The sequence below is a fragment of the Conger conger genome, chromosome 13 (assembly GCF_963514075.1).
Source record: "Conger conger chromosome 13, fConCon1.1, whole genome shotgun sequence".
NCBI classification, from domain to species: Eukaryota; Metazoa; Chordata; class Actinopteri; order Anguilliformes; family Congridae; genus Conger; species Conger conger.
This window is the reverse complement of record NC_083772.1, coordinates 14130571-14151924: the sequence shown is the minus strand read 5'-3', so window position 1 is coordinate 14151924 and position 21354 is coordinate 14130571. Positions and strand designations below refer to the sequence as shown.

The 21354-nt window shown below is 45.2% G+C and overlaps 1 protein-coding gene across 1 annotated transcript in view; it reads left to right on the top strand.

Annotated features, from left to right (window-relative positions):
- Window positions 1-21354, top strand: part of dpf1 (double PHD fingers 1) — a 40839-nt gene that overhangs the window by 7937 nt on the left and 11548 nt on the right. Inside the window, exons 2-8 of the mRNA XM_061217857.1 lie at window positions 5792-5821; window positions 6619-6779; window positions 7598-7705; window positions 8374-8504; window positions 12343-12432; window positions 14191-14269; window positions 15138-15269. Coding sequence (XP_061073841.1) covers window positions 5792-5821; window positions 6619-6779; window positions 7598-7705; window positions 8374-8504; window positions 12343-12432; window positions 14191-14269; window positions 15138-15269 — 731 coding nt within the window. The remainder of the gene's footprint in view (window positions 1-5791; window positions 5822-6618; window positions 6780-7597; window positions 7706-8373; window positions 8505-12342; window positions 12433-14190; window positions 14270-15137; window positions 15270-21354) is intronic.

Genomic DNA, 21354 nt, shown 5'->3' with positions numbered 1-21354 from the left:
AATAACATTGCGCACCACAATCTGCCGCTCTAAGAGCTGTGATGGAATGTGTTCCTTGGAAACGTTACAAGAACGTTACAGTAACGTCCCCCACCCCCCTGGTGCTGCAGTGAGTGGTGTTGGGATGAGTTTGGGTCAGCGCTCTGGTGGATGGATCCAGGATAGCTCCAGATCGGCTCCCCACCGTACAGCAGCTATCTTTAGAGTACAGAGAGGAGAGGCTCATATGCAGAGGGAGGGAGGGAGGGAGGGAGGGAGGGAGGGGGGAAGAAAGGAGAAAGAGAAATCATTTCACCGGGTACGGAGAGAGGGATGGAGAGGGGAGGGGTGTGTAGTGAGGGGGTTGGAGGGTTGATATTGCATAGTCTAATCTGCAGACGTGGGGGATGGGTGTGCAGATTGCGTTTCCGACAGGACCGGGCCGTTAGCATCAGCACAGGCTTCTGGCCACAGCCCGCCATCTTTTAAATGGCCGCCTGTGCATCCACCTGTCCCGGCTACACCTTCCCGAGCAGTCACGCCGCCCGAGTTATCACGGCGTATTGCGTAGGGTCTGACCGCAGAAGACTGTCGGTTTAAATTTCTGATGCGCTCCTGCACCGAAACCCTGATTGGCCATAGTGTGTATTCAGCTATATATAATGGTGGATGTGCAAAATAAAGAATTCGTAAGTCACCTTGAACAGGGGCCTCTACCAAGCAAATAAATTAGACTCGATAGGGCTCTCTCTCTCTGCCAACTAATATGCTGTTTTTTAACCTACAGTGTCTTAAAGACATTTCCTCTCCTCCCCTCTCTCTCTCCCTCTCTCTCTCTCTGTCTCTCTCTCCCTGTTTGTGTGAGACTTTTTTGGGTCAAGCACAACCTAGGTTTCCCATGAAAATGTAAATTTAAAAAAGGAAAACAATGTTCTCATAGTTTTTTAAGTGTCTAATTTCCTGCATTGACTGAACTAAAATTTAATTTTCACCAAACACAACACAGAAAATATTTGTAGAGATAAGTAGCTCTTTGTATGCTCATACACTTAAAAAAAATCCCTGTCTCTGTAGATATTATTGCAGACAATATTCATCATTATTCTCTTAGTGAGTTTATTTTGCCTCTAGAGGGAGCTCTCTGTTTCTTTAACAGCAGAAGCTGTATTAATTGTGGCTAATTGATGTGAAGGGGTGGAGTGTAGGGAGCTGTAGTTTATTTAGTCCCTGCCTAAGGCTGTGTTATTAGCGAGAAGTCCACGGTTTGGACTACGGTCCCCTCCACTTTCCTGTGTCCACCTATCGCTGCCTGGTATGGTGGTTTGCAGGGGCTCGGTCGAAGGGCCATGTCCCTGCTTTCATGCTGCACGTTTTCGGGGCTCCCAGGTTTGTGTTCCGTTTGTGCTGTGCTTTGTTTTGGGCCAATCGCTCTTGCCTGGTGTTGAGACACTCTGTGGATTAAGACTGGTAACAAGGCAGCCAGCCCTCCAGGCAATCCTATTGCCCTGTGCCGAGAATTGCGAAATAACTATAGTGTGTATGTGTCTGTATGTGTGGTTGTATCTGTGCATGTGTCTTTGTATGTGTGTGTTTGTCTGTGCATGTGTCTGTATATTTGTGTATATGTATGTGGGTGTTTGTGTGTGTGTCTGTGTGTCAGTGTGCATGGGTGTGTGTGTGTGTGTGCTTGTGTGTGTCAGTATGCGTGTGTATGTGTGTTTGTGTGTGTCCGTGTGCGCGTGTGTGTATGTGTTTGTTTGTGTTTGTCTGTGTGTGTGCGTGTTTGTATGTGTGTGTGAGTGTCTGTGTGTGTCAGTGTGCATGTGTGTTTGTGTGTGTGCTTATGTGTGTCAGTGTGAGTGCATGTGTGTGCTTGTGTGTGTCAGTGTGCGCGTGTGAGTGAGTGTGTGTATGTGTGCGCATATGTATGTGTGTTTGTGTGTGTCAGTGTGCACGTGTGTGTGCGTGTGTGTGTGAGACTTTGTTTGTGTCAGTGTGTGCGTGAATGTGTGTGTGAGTGTGTATTTGAGTGTTTGTGTGTGTCTGTGGGTGTGTGTCAGTGTGCATGTGTGTGTGTTTGTATGTGTGTGAGTGTGTGTATGTGTAAGTGTGTGTGTGTATGTATGTATGTGTGTGTGTGTGTATGGGTGTGTGCGTATGTGTGTGTGTGTGTGTACGTATGTGTGTGTGTGTGTGTGTATGTGTGTATGTATGTGCGTCTCTGTGTATGTGTGTGTATATGTATGTGTGTTTAGGGCTTTTTCAGCTGAATCTGACATTGCTCTGTCCCCCTTCGTCCCTCCTTCTGTATGTTTCCCTCTTTAGTGTTTGTGATTTAATGTCTCTGCTTGTGTAATTGTAGGCCTCTCTGCTATCGCAACCCATCCCCCTGTCCCACCCCCGTCCCACCCCCTCTCTCTACTTCATTCTCAAATCCTTGTATAGACTTAGACAGGCTTCAAAATATTGCTGTTAAAATCAGCCTCCACTCCAAGCTGATGGCCATAAAGTTGACAAACGCGTCCTCGCTGGATGACGCATGCCCTGGCCTGAACACCGTGCCTCCCTCCCTCAGCGTCGTCCCACACACCCCACGCCGCGCGCCGCAGCACTCCCGCACCAGGAGCACAGGCGAACGGCACACACGCACACACACACACACACACACACACACACGAACGGCCCTTTTTTCCTGCTCGAAAGGTGTCCTTCCTCCTGGAAATGAGAGCTACGCTGAGACCGCAGCGGCTTGGTTCCCTCCGTCTCGGCCTAGTTTTCAGAGCCACTGCCACTCTTCCAGCTCCCCTGTATCCTAACCCAAAACACTTTTTTTAAGCTTTCAAGGGCAAGCAGACGCGCAGTAATGTAATGAGATTGTAGGAGAAGGGGCCGAATTGAAAGCAGCCATTTTCTACAGCTGTCAACTTATTATTGAGAGGTTGACTTATTCCGATAGCTCCAATTGCAGGCTTGGGTGAGGGAGTGGGGGAGGGGTGGAAAAGGGGATGGGTGTGGAGGGGGGGGGGGTAGATATATGTGTGTGTGTGGGGGTGGGGTTGGGGGGGTGGAAGAAGGGAGGAGGGGGGGAATGAAGGGGGGGGACCTCAGGGGCTAGCTGCTTTGCATTTTGAACGTTTTTTTCTCTTTACCCCACCACCTCCCCTACTTGCAGCTTCCAGGACCTATACAGCTTTTAAGCTCAGGAATATTTCCACATCATACATTTAATACTTTAAAAGCTGTGTGTGTGTGTGTGTTTGTAAGAGAGAGAGAGAGCGAGAGAGCATGAGTTCATTTTTGTGTATGCTTATGTGTGCATTTACTTGTGTGTACATTGGAGTGTGTGTCCATTTAATTGTGAGAGCTTGTATTGTGTGTCCCTGTGTGTGTATGTGTGTGCATGTATACATTTGAGTGTGTTTGAGAGCGTGTGTGTCTTCATTTAGGCGTGTACATGTATATACGGACTTTGTGTACTGTGTATATCTGTGCTAGTGCGTGTGTGTGCCTGTGTGTCTGTGCAATTTATGGAGGGAATTAATCCTCATGCTATTAAACTGCTTCCCAATCTCAGTGCTTGCGTGTGAAGATGGCGATAAACAGACAACATTTCAGCAACGTTGCAGCAATGCAGTTAGAACGCTGCTATGCTGCCCTGCACCAGAGACTCCAAAATATTATCTTTACCCCCCTTATTTTCACCCCCCCCCCCCCCCCCTGGATTTCACGCACAGCTACGTTTGGGCTGTCGCCCGTGTCAGGCCGCTCTTACCAGGGCGGCCCCTCCACCTCCCGGATAGAGGGGACATTGTGCACACGCGTGCGGCCGCCCCGCTCCTGAAGATGGGTTTCCGGTCCCGCCGCGGCTGGCTGGAGATGCCAGGGGCGGCGTTTCCTCCGGGCCCAGGGAACAGTGGCACACCAGTGTCCTTTCAGTGCGCACCGACAAAGCCGCGAGAAAGCCCACAAGATGCGTTTACGTAATAGCTTCCGTGGATAGTCCGCTCTATATAGCCACGCAGACTATAGCTATATACAGCGTAGGCCTTATGGGAGCCTGTGGTTACAACAGTCCCACAATTCCCTGTCTGCGAGGAACCTTTCACATTTTTATCTTTTAAGTAGCTCTGGTCTGTAGTTTTTTTTTTTTTTTTTTTTTTTGACCAGGCTGTATCTGTGGAAATCCTCCCGCCCAGCTTCTCTGTCTTTTTGATGTCTGGTTTCTGATTTGAGTGACAGGAGACCCCTCATGAAGAAGTAATGTATGTTAAAATATTAACTGGACGATGAAAATAATATATTTTTTTGTCTTTCTTAAAATACAATAGCCTTTGCTGTAGCCTATACCGCGACCAATTGCTTTAATATAACCAGTGTGTGTATTTTATATTGATTTTATGAATTAAAAATGACACAAATATTTTCATTTTTTTTATCATAACTTACAGTGCCCTCCAAAATGATTCATACCTTTAATAGAGATGAACAAAGAGAGCTGAATAAACTAATACAGGTAATAAGGTATGTTGTATGCTCAAAAGACTTTGTTAAACAAGTAGTCAATGACTTCAGGAGATAGTTAAATCAAGTAAATAAAAAGGCCCACAGTATAAAACCACTGGAATATATGCTCAAGCACTCTTGTTTGGATGGTACTGAAATAGCACCATTACAATTTCTATATACCTATGGTATATGGAAGATGACTGGAAATGGAGTTTTGACTGGAAATGGGTGCTATGGCCTGACTTTTTAAAATCAAGCCTATCGGTGTGCACACTGGCAGTGGGAGTGATCGGGACAAAGATGCGATTATATTGAAAAGAACAACATATCTATGGTGAAATATGGTGGTGGATATTTGATGTCAAGGGGTTTATCTTCATTTGTCTGTCCTGGGGCCCTTGTTCAGGTCACTAGAATCACAAAACACAAACTCCATTTTAGCCATTTTGGCTAAAAACCTGTTTCCCTCTGCCTGGAGGGTCAATATCGGCTGCGACTGGATCTTTCGGCAAGAAAAACGTGACCAAACACTCAGAATCAACCAAGTAATGGTGAACTGTCTTCAAAATTGATATTTTCCGATGGCCATCACAGTCTTAAACTTCATATGAATTCATAGTTTGAATTGAAGGTGTCAGTCCTCAAAGAACATTGACTAAAGGATCTGGTGGATCTGTAGAAATTCTAGAGGAATGGTCAAAGTTCACTCAATGTATTTACCGATCTCATAAAACACTGTGGAGGAAGACCCAAGTGTTATCCTTGCGAAGAGAATGTGACCAAAGCAGTGTGGATATTATTGTATTATTGTACAACACTCTCCACATTTAAGAATGATAACTTAGCTCAGTACTTGTATTATCCATTTAATGCGGTATTTTTGTGTTTGAACACTTTTGGAGGGCAGAATATATAGTGATGTACTGTATGTTGTCATGCATTGTTTCTTCTGAGATAAAACACCAAAAGATGACCAAATATCACTACCCACAGAGAATGTTCGGGGTGCTTTCGTCGTTATGTCTCCTTATCGCCATAACTGCTTAAACTCTCTTATTAGAAATGGGGTCATCGTCCAGATAGTGAGGACAGCTAATGGACCGAGTTGGAGGACCGCGACACTCCATTGAGTTATTACGATTTCATTGCTTTGTTGTTGTTGTGTTGTCTCGAGGCTCAATATGGTGTTGTATTCCGTTTATGGATTGTAAAATAGCAACGCTGACACAGTGGGCCGGGGAGATGAATGGGACTTTCGGAAAGACTGATTGCGTGTGTGTCTCTCTCACTCTTTCTGTCCTCTCAGGCAATCCAGTGGGACCGTTATTAAAAACAGGTAAGCCATCTTGTGTTTCTTGCGGTGGGAGCGGGGGGAAGACGTGCAGTAGAAGCGCTGAAATGCGAGGGTTTGCGGAGGAGGATGGTGGTGTGCCCAGACCGGCGGCCATGCAGCGGGGCCAGCGATGAGGCCGGGGGCCACGAGGATGCCAGGACGACAGGGGCCTTCCCTGGGTTCTCATAGGGGCCCTTTCTGGGTTCTCACAGGGGCCCTTTTTTAATTACTAATGCTGGTAATGCTATTGCTATTGGTGTTGGTAATGGCATTGATCAGTGGTATTGGTATCATGCACATTCCAAAGTCTTTATTACAAATGCAGTATGAATCAGTGGTCAGCCTACAGATTTCTTTTCATAGTCATATAAGAATAATAATAATAATAATAATAATAATAATAATACTGCTGCTACTACTACAACAGCTACTACTACTACTACTGCTGCTGCTACAACTACTACTGCTACACAACTACTACTGCTGCTACTACTGCCGCTTCTGCTGCTACTGCTGCACTGCTACTACTACAACAACTACTACTACTACTACTACTACTACAACTACTAATAATAATAATGATCATAATAATGGTGTTCCGGCTGTATCATCTGGAGTATTTAAAACATATATTTCAAATATTTTCCCAGATGTACTTTTTCATTTCAGATGTATAGCCTCTATGCTGCATGCAGTATAGAGTGTGCCAGCTATCCGTTTGCTGTAACTGATAAAAGGTTGGAGATAGTTTTGCCTGGGTGATTAATGGGGGAATTTCTCTACCCCCCCCCCCCCCCCAGCCTGGGGGAGGAGTTCTACAGAGAGGCAATAGAGCACTGCCGCAGCTATAATGCCCGTCTGTGCGCCGAGCGATCCATGCGGCTGCCCTTCCTGGACTCCCAGACGGGCGTGGCCCAAAGCAACTGCTACATCTGGATGGAGAAGAATCACCGTGGGCCAGGTGTGTGTGTGTGTTTGTCTGTGCATGAGTGTGTATGAGTGGGTATGTGTGTGTGTTTGTGTGCACGTCAGAGTGTGTGTGTGAGTGTGTGTGAGTGAGTGTGTGTTTGTGTGTGTGTTTGTGTGTGCACATGTGCGTGTGTGTGTGTGTGTGCATGTGTTTGTGTGTGTGTGTGTGTGTGTGTGTGTGTGCATGTATGTAAGTTTTTAGATCGATAGGACCAGGGGCCAGATGTGTGAGTTTGTGTGTGTGTTTCTGTACATGCATGTGTCCTTGTGTTTGACTTGTCAGTCAGTCATCCGCAGGTTCTTTGGACCTATGATTTGATTTGATTGTTTCCCCGGGTCTCTGTGGGATTCAAAACTTTGACTCATCCGCTAATCATAAATGACCCTCCTAATTTTGATGCTTGGTTATGTGTCTGTTGTCATCAGCAGCATGGCTGCTGTTTTTTGATTTGTGATTGAGTCCTTGTTTGACTGGGCCTCCACTCCCTTTTCCATGGGAAATATAAGCCTTGAGTTATGCAAAACACTTTATTAGCCAGGATGCTACAGACACATAAATATAGGACTATGTTTTATTGATATGATTTTTCCATCTCTCTCTCGTGGTTTGTAGATTGGATGCATAAATATCCTTGCATAGCTCACGCTATTGAGTTTTTCACACATGTGTGCTCCATGCTGCTCAACCAACGCTGGATTTCAGAGCGTTTCAGTTTGAAGTGGCATTAATGACAGCTGAGTCAAGGTCACTTGTGATTGGCAAGTGCTATTGTCAGTTACGTTTTTCTGGCTTCGGATTGGTTGTTGCAGGGTTGGCCCCAGGACAGCTCTACACTTACCCCGCCCGCTGCTGGCGCAAGAAGAGACGGCTAAACATCCTAGAGGACCCCCGCCTAGGACCCATCGAGTTCAAGATCGGTGAGAGCACTTTCCGTGGGCTGCTTCTTAATAAAACAATAACGAGCTCTGTTTACGACACCGTTTGTTAATGAGCTTGCAATAAGTTTAATCACAAGCTCTAAAATTTCAGCAGGTGCTCACTCGTGAGAGCTAATAGCAATAATAATATGAATTTGGGCCTGTCTTTAGCGTTGGGGTGTTGAGTTGTGGCTGGGCCTGGCCTGTCTTTCGCATTGGGGTGTTGAGTTGTGGCCTGGCCTGTGTTTAGCATTGGGGTGTTGAGTCATGGCTGGGCCTGTGTTTAGTGTTGGGGTGTTGAGTTGTGGCCTGGCCTGTGTTTAGTGTTGGGGTGTTGAGTTGTGGCCTGGCCTGTGTTTAGTGTTGGGGTGTTGAGTTGTGGCCTGGCTTGTGTTTAGTGTTGGGGTGTTGAGTCATGGCTGGGCCTGTGTTTAGCGTTGGGGTGTTGAGTTTTGGCCTGGCTTGTGTTTAGCGTTGGGGTGTTGAGTTGTGGCCTGGCCTGTGTGTTGAGTTGTGGCCTGGCCTGTGTGTTGAGTTGTGGCCTGGCCTGTGTTTAGCGTTGGGGTGTTGAGTTGTGGCCTGGCCTGTGTTTAGCGTTGGGGTGTTGAGTTGTGGCCTGGCCTGTGTTTAGCATTGGGGTGTTGAGTTGTGGCCTGGCCTGTGTTTAGCAGACTACGAGGCCTCTCTGAAGAAGGAGGGTGGGGTGCCAGAGGGGCCGGTGCTGGAGTCCCTCCTCAGCGCCGAGACGCTGGACAAGAAGGTGGAGACCAAGGAGGAGGAGCCCATGAGCGAGTGCCAGGTAAGGCACTCTACACGGAGAGAAACCGGAGACCTGGCTGAGGGGCGGACAACACAGAGACACACACCGACACACACATAGACATTCACACGGACAGACACAGACAGACACACACAGACATTCACACAGACAGACACAGACAGACAGACACAGACACAGACACAGACAGACGCACACAGACACTCACAAAGACACACACAGACACACACATACATTCACACGGACACACACAGACACAGAGCAGCCCAATCATAGTCACACAGACACACACAGACATTCACAAAGACACAGACAGACACACACAGACATTCACACAGACACAGACACACAGACATAGTCACACAGACACACACAGACATTCACACAGACACACACAGACACAGAAGCATACCAAACATAGTCACACAGACACACACAGACACAGAAGCACACACACAGACAAGGAGAATCAGCACAGGATCATTCATATTCACAAAGTGTGTCCATGCAGGAATGCATGTTATGTCAGTTGGTTTGATACAGATTTCTAGCCGTGGTCTTTGCTGGCTGCACCAAGTGCATTGCCTAAACCTCTTAGTCCTGAAAAGATCTGTTGGTTTTCTAAGATCTTAATTGCTACACAATTAAAGTGTATGTTCCAATGAATCTATAAAGCGAACAGAAGTTGGGCCAATGTCTACATAGTACACTTTGTATATGTACAATATATGCACATTAGAATTTTATTTGCAGTTATTACAGATTTAAAATAATAGAATAAAATTAAATAGGAGTTTTGACACCCTGTCAGTCAGTGCTGAGTAACACCTCCACTGGCAGACCAAAAACATTCTCCAAAACATTCTCCAAACATTTCCTGTAAGCGGCTAGGTTTTTCTGTTCCTGATTTTTAAGAATTTCCCCACACTTCCTGGCAGAACGTAGGTGTCCTTACATGCACTGCGTGTTTGAAATCTCCCTGCAGAATTTCAATAATACCAATTGTGGGGACTGTGGTGGCCATTCCCAAACCTTCATCCTTCTCTCCTATAAGTACTTCATGGTGGATTTTGAAGTGTGCTTGGGATCATCAGCTTATTGAAAAATATGTTTGTGGGTAAGGCTGTTTCTGGGGTCGACTAGGGTTACTGGTTTATTTATTTTTTATTTAAACTGTTCTTTAACCAGGTCAAATCTCATTGTGTTTAAAAATCTCTTTTACCAGAGAGACCTAGTCCAAGTGGCAGCATAAAAATGCATGCATTAAAGTTGCAGAGAACATAAAACACAAGACACATAGTTAAATAATATCAAAAATACAATCTTCATCCATATATTCGATCAAATAATAAATAAATAACTAATCAAATACGTAGTATCAAAGATAAACACTGCAGAAACATTTACCGATAAAGTTACTTTATTGATCCTTCAACATCGATTAGAATTGACTGAAACAGATACTCAAACAAACTCAAATCACGTCAGATCAGTCTGTTTGAAGACACTCGGTAGTGTTGAGGGGGCTGAGCTCTTAAAGGTTGTTTTTTTTTGCTGGCCCTGTCCGAACATGGGCAACTAAACATCCTATGAGCATAGGCCGTCGTGAAAATGGCTTCTGGACAGATATGTACACAGACAAGATGGAAGCATCCATTACATTGCATTACATTGCATTACATTACATTACTGGCATTTGTCAGACGCTCTTATCCAGAGCGACGTACAGTTGATTAGACTAAGCAGGAGACAATCCTCCCGTGGAGCAATGCAGGGTTAAGGGCCTCGCTCAAGGGCCCAACGGCTGTGCGGATCTTATCGCGGCTACACCGGGATTAGAACCACCGACCTTGCGTGTCCCAGTCGTGTACCTTAACCACTACGCTACAGGCCGCCCCCGGATGGGCATGAATGAAACGTAGGGTGGGCCTACGTAAGTAAACTGAGATCTGGGATACAGTGGCGCATGAGAAGTAATAATAAACTTTAAGGCCCGCTGATACACTGACTCTATCATCCGAGAGCACCGGGCTGACGCATTCATATAAAGCAGATCACCATAATCAAGCAGGGGCAAGGATACTGCTGACACCACATTTCCCTGCTGGAGAGTAGAAGCCGGATTTATTCCTCCAATAAAAAGCTTCTAAAAACTTCAGCTAAACTTCGAGATAAGATTTTCGATGTGAGATTTTAAAGATGAATGCCGATCGATTAAGATACCCGAATACTTGTAATTTGATGCTCGGTAATTGTTTCTCCTTGTGAAGTTAAAATGAAAAAAAAGAAAGATTTGAAAACAACTCTCTGTCTCGAGTTATTAAACAGGAAAGCATCAACATCAAAAGCAGATTGCGGAAAATCAAGACCTTGTAGGAAAGAAAATGATCAATAGTAAATAATAGTAGGTTTATGGGGTTACTATGATTTTCAGCAAAATGCCTTGATGATTGTTGAAGTTTATGATTGCCTGTACCTAAACAAGGACCCCTGGACCCATAGATGCAATACAACTCCATGACAGCAAAGACCATATTTCACTGATATCCTTTACAATCTTGGCATCACTCTTCTGATGTCAAACCCATCACTTGCATACGTGACCAGAAATCTCACAACCTCTTATTTAGCTGGTGCTTGTATACAAAGCAACTTACAGTTGATTTGACTAAGCAGGGGCCAATCTTCCCTGGAGCAATGTGGGGTTAAGGGCCTTGCTCGACAGCTGCACGGGTGTTATTGTGGTTACACTGGGGTTTGAACCACCAACCTTCTTGGTCCCAGTCAAGCAACTTAGCTCACCTCAGGAACATATTGATTTCAGATCAGTGTTTAGGAAGTGACACCAGGTGTCCCAGGTGATGTCTCCCTATGAGCACATTCTCAGGTCTGGGGTCAGTGCTGCTGAGAAGAGTGGGTACCCTCTTAAAAGAAAGGGTGTGTGTGCATGTGCGTGTGTGTATATACCTTGGTGTGTGTGTGCATGCGTGTGTAAATGTGTGCATGTGTGTATGTGTGTGTGTGTGTGTGTGTGGGTATGTGTATGTCTGTGGGTATACCCGTGTGTGTATTTGTGTGTGTATACCTGCGTGTGTGTGTCTGTGGGTATACCTGTGTGTGTGGGTGTGTGTGTGTGCGTGCGTGTGTGTGTGTGTGTGTGTGTGTGTACAGTACGTGTGATCGCGCATGTGTCTGCGAGCCCGCTGGTCTCTCCTTCCGGATGAGTTGCCAGCCTCTCCACTGAGCGATCATGTATGCCAGCTCCACCTGCTCAAGACATGAGCATAATCCCGAAGGTCAACACTTAGCCAATTATCACCAATTACGGGACTGGCACAGCCGGCGCAAACTTCCTCTGGGATTAGGCCTCAAATCCAGGGGCTTGCTTCACTGGATACCTGAGCAGGAGCCTGGGGGGCCTGGGCTGGGGATTTGTACCGCCCCATGCATGACAGAATTCTCTGAATCCTTGCAAAGACTTTAACGTCTTTAACTGTTGGGTGTTCGTAGCAATTTAACTTTGTTTACATCCAAGGCTTTTGGCCTTTCACCCCAGTAAGATACAGCCAGGACACACGGCTCCTCTCCTTATGATATACTGTATTTGGGTTGGTCTAAAAAGAAATACGTAAAAGGCGTATTGTCACTGTGTGCATCACAATGAAAGTTTTGTTAACGCCTTGTTAATGAGAGATGTCAGAGGAGAATGGCCAGACTGGTCAAAATAAAAACTAAGTCTAATAAATAAATAAATAATAAAAGTGTAATAAATACCTAATAACGTTTTCAGCTGCCAGTTCTGACTGGGGGGGCTCTCTGGTGCCCCTGCTGACTGGGAGGTCCTTTTGCACTCTTGCAGAAGCTGCTGGTGGGAGACTTCCCTCATGAGCTGGAGGTGGAGGAGATGGAGGATGACATGCCCAAACGCAAAAACCGGACCAAGGGCCGGGTGAGTGGGTGAGAGAGAGAGCGAAAGAGAGAGGAAGGGTGAGAGAGAGAGAGAGAGTGAGACAGTGAATGAGAGAGAGTGAGAGAGAGAGAGCGTGAGAGAGAGAGAGAGGAATGCTAATTCAACCCAACATTTGCTGCCCTCACCTGCAGCTAGTAGTGCTCTGGGAGCTGAACTGTGAAAAGCAAGCCAACAATACTAATGAACAACAGTGGTTCATTCACATCGCATCCTTTGCTCCAGGGGGACATGGTGACAGGGTTGTGAGTGGGTTTTTCCTTGATTTTTCCTTGAAGACTATTCCGTTGTTTGCTTTATGGCCACAGCACGCATTTGGCTGATTGCTGATTTGATTGGCTGGCACTCCTTCGTTTCAGTCTTGCTGTTTTCCGGAGCAGTGCTACACCCACACACTGCGGTGCACCGCATCCCCCTCTGCTCGTACGCGTATTCCTCCACGTCTCTAAATAGACTGCTGACTTTCTTTGTCTGAACTAAATTATTGCCTCCGAAGTTAACACCCTAATCAACAGTAACGGTAATGTAGCTGTCACTGTCATAACGCAGAAAGCATTTTTTTTTAGGGACTGTTCCTGCTGCTTCTCCACTCAGATGGGGTTCCATGTACAGGGGAAAAGTGTTACTCTCTGATTGGTCTCCAGAGATGAAGGTGGGAAAAATGGGTGTGGCCAAGCAGCTGTCACTCTACTGGCCTACGCCTCGTGAGTCACGCTGCATATGAAATTCTCTCTCACCTCTTGTGCTGTTAATTAAATAGCACTTCTCTGGCAGGTAGCATTGCTCCTGCTACTTACACTTCTGCCTCCAGCTTAGGCCTACACGGCAGTCATTAAACACTTAACAAAGACCAGACGCGCTGTCTTCATGTATCCACACTCATGGAGTTGTGTGAGGTTGCGAGAGTTTCACACGGTTGGCTGCCTCTTCTCGTTGTCTTGGAGGTGTAGGTATTCTGGGGTTTCTCCACCACAGGGAAAAGCCCTTGAGATGAACCTGCATTGCAGAAAGATCGGGTTGCCAGGGACAAGAGAGTTTGAATCACCTTCAATCGATACGCAGGGTCAAGCTTCAATGTGACTGTTTCACTTTGACTGAGTGACCGGCCCTACCCACTCACATACTCACACAATTGAAGCTTGTGTTTGTGTGTGCGTGTGCGTGTGTGTGTGTGTGTGTGTGTGTGTGCGTGTATGCGCGTGTGTGTGAGTGTGTGTGTGTAGCACACAAGCTCATGTACACTCTCAGAAATAAAGTGACGGTGGAGGTACATTTTTGTTCTCCAAGGATCACCTTTCCAAAATGTACCCTGAAAGTACAGTAATGTTCTATTTCGGTACAAATGAGTAAGTTATCCATGCAAAAAAAGGTACAAATTTTAGGCACTTTTCTTACCTTTATTTCTGAGAGTGTGTGTACATGTATGGATGTGTGCATAAATATGTATGTGTATGTACATGTATGCACTTGTATTCCGATGTGTATGTGGTGTATTCTGCATATGCAGAGGTTTGTGTAGGATTTACTCTATGTTGGACTGCAGTATATGTACTTGATTTCTGTATGTTTGTGCGTGTGTGTGTGTATGTGTTTGTGTATATGCTTGTGTGTGCGTGTGGGTGTGTGCGTCTATGTATGTGTGTGTGCGTGCGTGTGTGTATGTGTGTGTGTGTGTGTGTGTGCATGTGTGTTTGTATATGCGTGTGTGTGTGTGTGTGTGCGTGTATGTTCCTTTCGCAGGCCTACGGTGTGGGAGGGATGAGGAAGAGGCAGGAGCCAGCCTCCCTGGAGGACAGAGACAAACCCTATGTGTGTGACAGTGAGTACTGTCTCTGTGGAACCCACATGCTCTGCTCTGTGTGTACAGCAGCACATCGATACCACTGCGTCCTGTTGGGCAGGGGTCTGAAGAGCTGCGCTTCCTCTGCACTGGAGCACTGCTGTCCGTTATGGCAGTTAGGTCTGGTTTCATGGGTGTGGGTTGGTTGCTGAAACACAGGCGTCCAGCAGACTGTGTAGTGACTGGGGTTGGGGACCCAGGGTGTACGGTCCAACTTTTTGTAATGCCTGGCGTGTTTGCACCAGAATCAGTGCTGCGGACAAATCACTGTGTGTGATCACTTCTGAGGGCCAAATTTCAGAACCCTACCCATTTTCTAAAGTGGCTTTAAACTTTAACAATGCAAAGCTTTCTGTTTGTTTTGCCCATTTGTTTTGCCATGTTTGGATGCTGTTTACGACGTGTAAAAAAATATTTATTTGCAAAGATGATTTATTTGCTTACAATCACTGAGCTGTCAACTGTGTGTGCGTGTGTGTGTGTGTGTATGTGTGCGTGTGTGCGTGTGTGTGTATGTGTGTGTATGTGTGTGTGCGTGTGTGTATGTGTGTATATGTGTGTGTGTGTGTATGTATGTGTGCGTGTGTGCGGGTGTGTGTGTGTGTATGTGTGTGTGTGTGCATGTGTGTGTGTATGTATGTGTGCGTGTGTGCGTGTGTGTGTATGTGTGTATGTGTGTGTGTGTGTGTACGTGTATGTGTGTGTGTGTGTGTGTATGTGTGTGTGTGTGTATGTGTGTGTGCGTGTGTGTGTATATGTGTGTGTGCGTGTGTGTGTTTGTGTGTGTGTGTGTGTATGTGTGTGTGTGTGTATGTGTGTGTGTGTGTGTGTGTTTTGTGCATTTCAGTCTGTGGGAAGCGCTATAAGAACCGTCCAGGCCTGAGCTACCACTACACACACACGCACCTGGCAGACGAGGAGGGCGAGGAGGACTCGGAGCGCCACACCCTGCCCTTTCAGCGCAAGAACAACCACAAGCGTGAGTTTATTTCACCTGCTGAAACACACCCTCCAGTATCTGTGCTGTCAGTGCATTTCATGCGTTCTAATGGTTTCGCTGCATTTTGTCCCCTTTTAACAGTCCTTTTAAAACTTGTAAACAAGAAATAAATAAAGCTAACTTACTGGTTCTCCTGTAACCATAATACACACAGTACCCTTACTGCACACTTAATCTGTAGTTTACATTAAAATCTCAATGAATAATAAACACCTACAGTATTAGACTTTGTACACCAATTGCATAGTGTGGAATGCTCAATATGTTAAGATGATGTAAAATATTTAGTAAATATATTGATGTAAATAGTTTATTGCATTGCATATATACTGTATACAAGTCCCTGACTTGTGTGAGGATTACTTTCTTGGGACCACTATGTTATTCTATTTATATAGAGTATAACAAGAAATTAATGTATTACCGAATAAGTATTTTCTTGGATTGTTTGTGTGTACAGTATTGTACATCATTAGACACAAGTTTATAGTGGAAATAATAATTGGTTGATAAATACACAGTGCAATATTGCCATACAATGCAAAGTAAACCTTAAAGTACTACACATACATTTTATCCTTGTGCTTGTTGGTACATACGTGTGCGTTGGAAGTTTCCTGGATCAACTCATCATCTCTCTGAGCATCAATGTTTTTTAGTTTCACTGTAAGAAAATAATTTCTCCAAGTGTGTGTACATAGGTCATGCTTTCTATATATTAATTGTCACCAAAAATATAACCGGAAATGATTCAATATCCTTGAGTTATTTGCCTGATTCAAGACTAATTTGAGAGTTTTTGCAGTGCTGTTCACTTTGAAAGAATGAATTCTCATTGTGATATGCCCTGGGTCCTGGTACCTGGTACTTTTAGACATAAGTGCCACTTCTGACACTGTTGACCACAAAATACTCACTGGTGATTGAGCATATGATTGGGCATCAGGGTACAATGTTACATTGCTTTAGCTCAGGTATAGGACTTACTAGCTCAGTAAACATTAGTAATCACTTCTCCTCCACCACCTCCATTACATGTGGGGTCCCTCAAGCATCCGTTCTTGGGCCCATCCTTTTTTCATGTATGCTCCCTCTGGGCCATATTATCCGCAGGTATAATACTTCTTTCCGTTGCTATGAGGTTGATACTTCCCCCTAAAACATCTGTTCCCCCTGTAGAATCTAAATGATTGCTTGACTGAGATTAAGTGTCAGAGATGGCCAAAAACTTCCTCCAACCGAATGACTCCAAAACCAATATCATTTTGTTTGGACCCGCCCAAATCTATTTACAGCATCCTTAAAAATTTAGGTCAACTCTCCCTGTTAGTTAAATCTCCAGCGAGGGGTTTTCTTTCACTGTGATCTCTGATTTGACAGGTTGGTAAACTCTGTTGTCAAAGGGAACTTCTTCCCTTTGACAACAGAGAACGATAGCAGAAATAAAATAATTTATCTCTGTCAAAGATCGAGAAAGAATCAGTTCTTGTTTAGATTATTGCAGTTCCCTGTATGACTGTCAATCAGTCACTCTTGTCATGTTTATGCAGTAGTTAGTTCAAAATGCCGCTGGTAGACTTCTTAGTTGCACTAAGTAGAGGGGCCACATCACCCCTAATTTAGCGTCCTTGCATTGGCTTCCAGTCCATTTTAAGGTTTTACCTTTTTGTTCTTAAAGCGCTTAATGGGTTGGCTCCCTCATATATTACCAAACTACACTGCCCCTATTTGACTCCTGGTCTCTGAGGTCCTCACATCAGCTACTCCCTGCTCCTCCACGCTCTCGGTTAAAGTTAAAGGCTGACAGTGTGTTTGCAGTATTTGCCCTGAGGCTGTGGAACATCAGGTCTGCCCCTTCAATCTCTCTCTTTAAATCTAGGCTCAAAACACACCTCTTTGGCCTAGCATTTTCAAATTTATGGCATATATCATATTAATTTGCATATTTTTGTGCAACTATTTTTCTTTTCCACATGCCTTATAATTAAAATTTGATTATTGGCTATTCGCTGGTACCAAAATGTGCCAATAGCGGCTTTGACTGAAAGCCCTGCATGGAAGCTCCTTATTGGACCTTGTGCAGAGGGGGAGGATTTTGATTGGCTGGATTTAAACATGTACTGGAACTAAACAGGACTGGCAATGGGAATGAAACTGCCCTTTACAAAATGGCTGTTTGCTCCAAGATTGGCTGCACCTTCCCCATCTCAGAGTAGAACAGCGGGGCTCCTCTGGACAGTCCAGTGCGTGCAGTCAGTCCTATATAAAAAATCATTTAAAAAAGGTCATGTGATTCATTTAGTTTATTTGAATATGATCTGAATTCCTCTGATATCTGTGCCCTAGCTGAAACTGAGCTGGTGCTCTAGTAGAAGATGCTACGGCATTCAGCCATGGGGGGGGTGAGGGGGTATAGGTGTGTGTGTGTGTGTGTGTGTGTGGGGGGGGGGGGGGGGGGGGGTAGTGTTGGGCTAGACAGAGAAGGGGGGGGGTCATTTGCACTAGCAGCAGTGTCATAGTCTTTCATAGATTTAAACCTGTGCTGGAACTGAACTGGACTGGTAATTTACCATTAGCGATGGGAACAAATCTGCCCTTTACAAAATGGCTGTTTGCTCCAAGATGCCAGAGTAAAGTGGCCACATCTTATGTAAAATTTGGCAGTCCTGTGCTGGTGTTCCCCAGTGCGAGAGCGTTGGAGTTTTCAGTGCTGTCTGCAGGCTTTGTTAGGAACGACTGTGAGTTTTTCTTTTTCTTTTTTTTTTCCCATCGTCTGAGCTGAAGCTCTGTGTTTCTGACCTTGGATGTTTTCAGGCTTTCGCAAACACGAGATGGTGCGATCTGAAGGGTGTGTGTGTGTGCGTGTGCGTGTGTTCCTGTTAGTATATGCATTTATATGTGTGTGTAAGCGTATGTGTGTGCACGTGAGTCTATGTGTCTGTCTCTGTCTGCGTGTGAATATATGCATGCATATTTTTAGGTCTATGCTTTTGTGCGTGAATGTGTATGTGAAAGTATATGTGTGCCTATTAGTGTGCATATGCATTTTCATGCTTGTATGCATGTGTGCTTGTGTAAGAGAGTGTGTATGTGTGTGTGTGCATGTGCAATGTGTGGGCATTTTTTTAGTGTGTGTGTCTATTGGTGTGATTCTGCATTTTGATGAGTACGTGTGTGTATGCTATGCGTGGGTGTTTGTGTGTCTCTGTGTGTATGTGTGTATGTGTGTTCTTGTTTCTGTGTGATTGTGCCCAATACACAAACGATTCTCAATCTTCTCCAGCGAAATGAAAAAAAAAAGAAGAAGAGTTGAGTGTGTATTTGTCGGGTGGGGGGTGCATGTGAGAGAAAATAGTCCCCCCCGCCCCCACCCCACCCTCGATCGGCAGAGACTAAGCTAAAGATTGGAGAGGACTGAGGCACACCGCATATATATCACAGCACGGATAATAATATTAATGATATTGGTAATAATGGAATCTCTGCCATACATTATTCATGCGTTATTAAACAGCCAGAAAGACCGTTTCCGGCGTCTAGACAGACTCCACTCTCGCACCCACCACCCTAACTGTCTGAAGTACGGAGCTTTGGCGCAATCCAGATTTTTTTTTTTTGTGTCGTTATTTCATTTTTGCAACCCCCCATTTTTCTTTCTTTCTCTATCTCTCCCTCACCGTCTCTCTCTCTCTCTCTCTCTCTCTCTATCCCTCTCTCTCTTTCAATCAGTTTGAAAAATGACAGATTATTCCACAAGGAGATGAGATTCTCTTTCTCTCTGTTTTTGTTTTATTATTTATCTACCTCTGCTCTTTTTGTTTATTTATTTATTTCCGTGGGGCTGAAAATGGCGGGCAGTGGAAATAAGCAGGTGCATTAAAATTCATGGCTGTCTTTCTTGTTTTTTCATATGGTGGATGGGTGGGGGGGGCATGTTTGCTTTAGAGGTTACTCTTCTGATGTGCACCTGAAAATTGGTTTTGTGGGTTGTCTGTTGAGACTGGGGGTGGGGGGTGAGAGGGGGGAGAGGGGGTGGGGGTTAAGGTCCACCCCACCTTCAGGACTGAGGTTCAGACGTTCCTTTATCTGGATGGACAGGGCGGTCTGAGGGGGGAGAAGGCGGCGGGTGCCAGGTCTGGTTCTCTGAAGGTCATGTTTTTTTAAGGAGAGCTGGGCGTCTTTCCACAAAGAGGAAACGCAAGATGCTGATCAGGATCCGATTCTTGAGCCCCGCGGCGTGTGCGTGGGTGATTTACTCAGGGAGTGATTCGCTGAGGCTGTACCGGGTGATTCAGTGAGTTAGCGATTCACAGAGACTGTACTGAACGATTAACTGAGGGAGTTATTCACCGAGACTGCACTGATTGATTCACAGAGTGAGTGATTCACTGAGACTGTACTGACTGATGGACATTTAATGCACCTGGTCTGTCCTGTCTGAGCAATCCCCTGAGCTGTCTGGGGTTTCACCTCCTTGTTTTGTGTAGATGATAGCCGTCAATTTTCCCATCTGCAATCAGTCATCTTTATTATTGTAGACGGTAGGAACTAAAGAAGAGGACAAAACGACTCAAAAGAAAATGATTCTGAATGGAAGCCAGCTGGAGCTCTGAAGGAATCGTATAGCATGCTTATGGTTTAAATCTATGCTAGCTGTAAGGCTCTATGATTCGTTCTTTTGCACATTATTATTATGTATTTGATTTGATTAATAATTTATTATTATTATTATTATGTGTATGTTTTGTATTTGTTGTATGGGTCTAGGTTGGCATTATTTCACTTACATGTAGTAATTTAATGATGTTTCACGTAGATGCTGGTAAGATAAAGATTCACACATGACTGTTGGATGCAATCAGGTTCTTTTCTATTGCATCTTCTCTGGATAAGAGAATCTGCAATATCAATGTAATATAAAGTAATGTAATAAACAGAAATTACTTTGTGTTTGTGTTACAGTCACTATATTCAAAGAGAGCCCAGACCCGATATAAAATAATATTTTCTAATGAAAATATTTTGCACTAGTTCACTTCTGGGTACCAGCAGACCATTATGGGGTTTTTTGGACAGGGACTTTCAGTTGGAAAAAGTGGAGCTTGTGGATATTTATAGGAACCCCCCGCCCTCCCCCCCCTGGCTTTTTCTCTTGTGACACCCCCACATTGTAAATTTCCCCTCGCCCCCCCCCCCCCCCCCAGAGCTGGTCGGCTCCAGAACTAGGCCTCTGACAGGCGTGTGAAGTCGCTGCCTCTACCCGCCACCGTTCAGCAACAAAGCAGGAAGAGAAATGGCTGTTGCCTAGCAATGCCGTTGTCATGGTGACCAGAGAGCTCCTTCCTAAAGAATATGTTGTTATGTACATTGAACAGGCATGGGGAAGTGGAGTTTGGCATTGGTGAGGAGGGGAGGCGGGGGGGTGGGGGTGATAGTGGGTGGGAGTGTGCATATGTGTGGGGGTGTGGTGTATGTGTGTGTGTCTGTGTATGTACGTGTGTGTGTATACGTGTACATATGAGAGTGTGTGAGCATGCATGCATGTATGTGTGTGCGTGCACGTGTGTGTGTGTGTGCGTACATGCGTGCGTGCATGTGTGTGTGCATGCATGTGCGTGTGTACGTGCATGTGTGCGTGTGTGTGTGCGTGCACGCATGCCTGTGTGCAAGTGTGTGTGTGTGTGCGCGTACGTGCATGTGCCAAGGGTTTATTAAAGGCTAGGGAAAGGAGAGAGTGAGACTTAAAAATTCTCTTTATGATTTACCATTTAAATTACCCCAGACAGTGAGAGGGCCAACCAAATAATATTTCAGCCCTTCGTTCTTTGATATCCTGTATTAAAAAAGCAGACGGGGAGACTTGCTAGGATTGGCTCCTGGATGTAATTTTCGCAGTCTCTGGATCTCAAGCACCCCTGCCCCCACCCCACCTCTACCCCAAGCATAGGATGCAAGCCGTGCCTCTCTGAAACTCAGACACAAACACGCACATTACTGTAATGTCTTTTTAATGACCTCCACTGCATGTCAGCGATGCTGTTTCCTACTTAAAGCGGACAGTGAA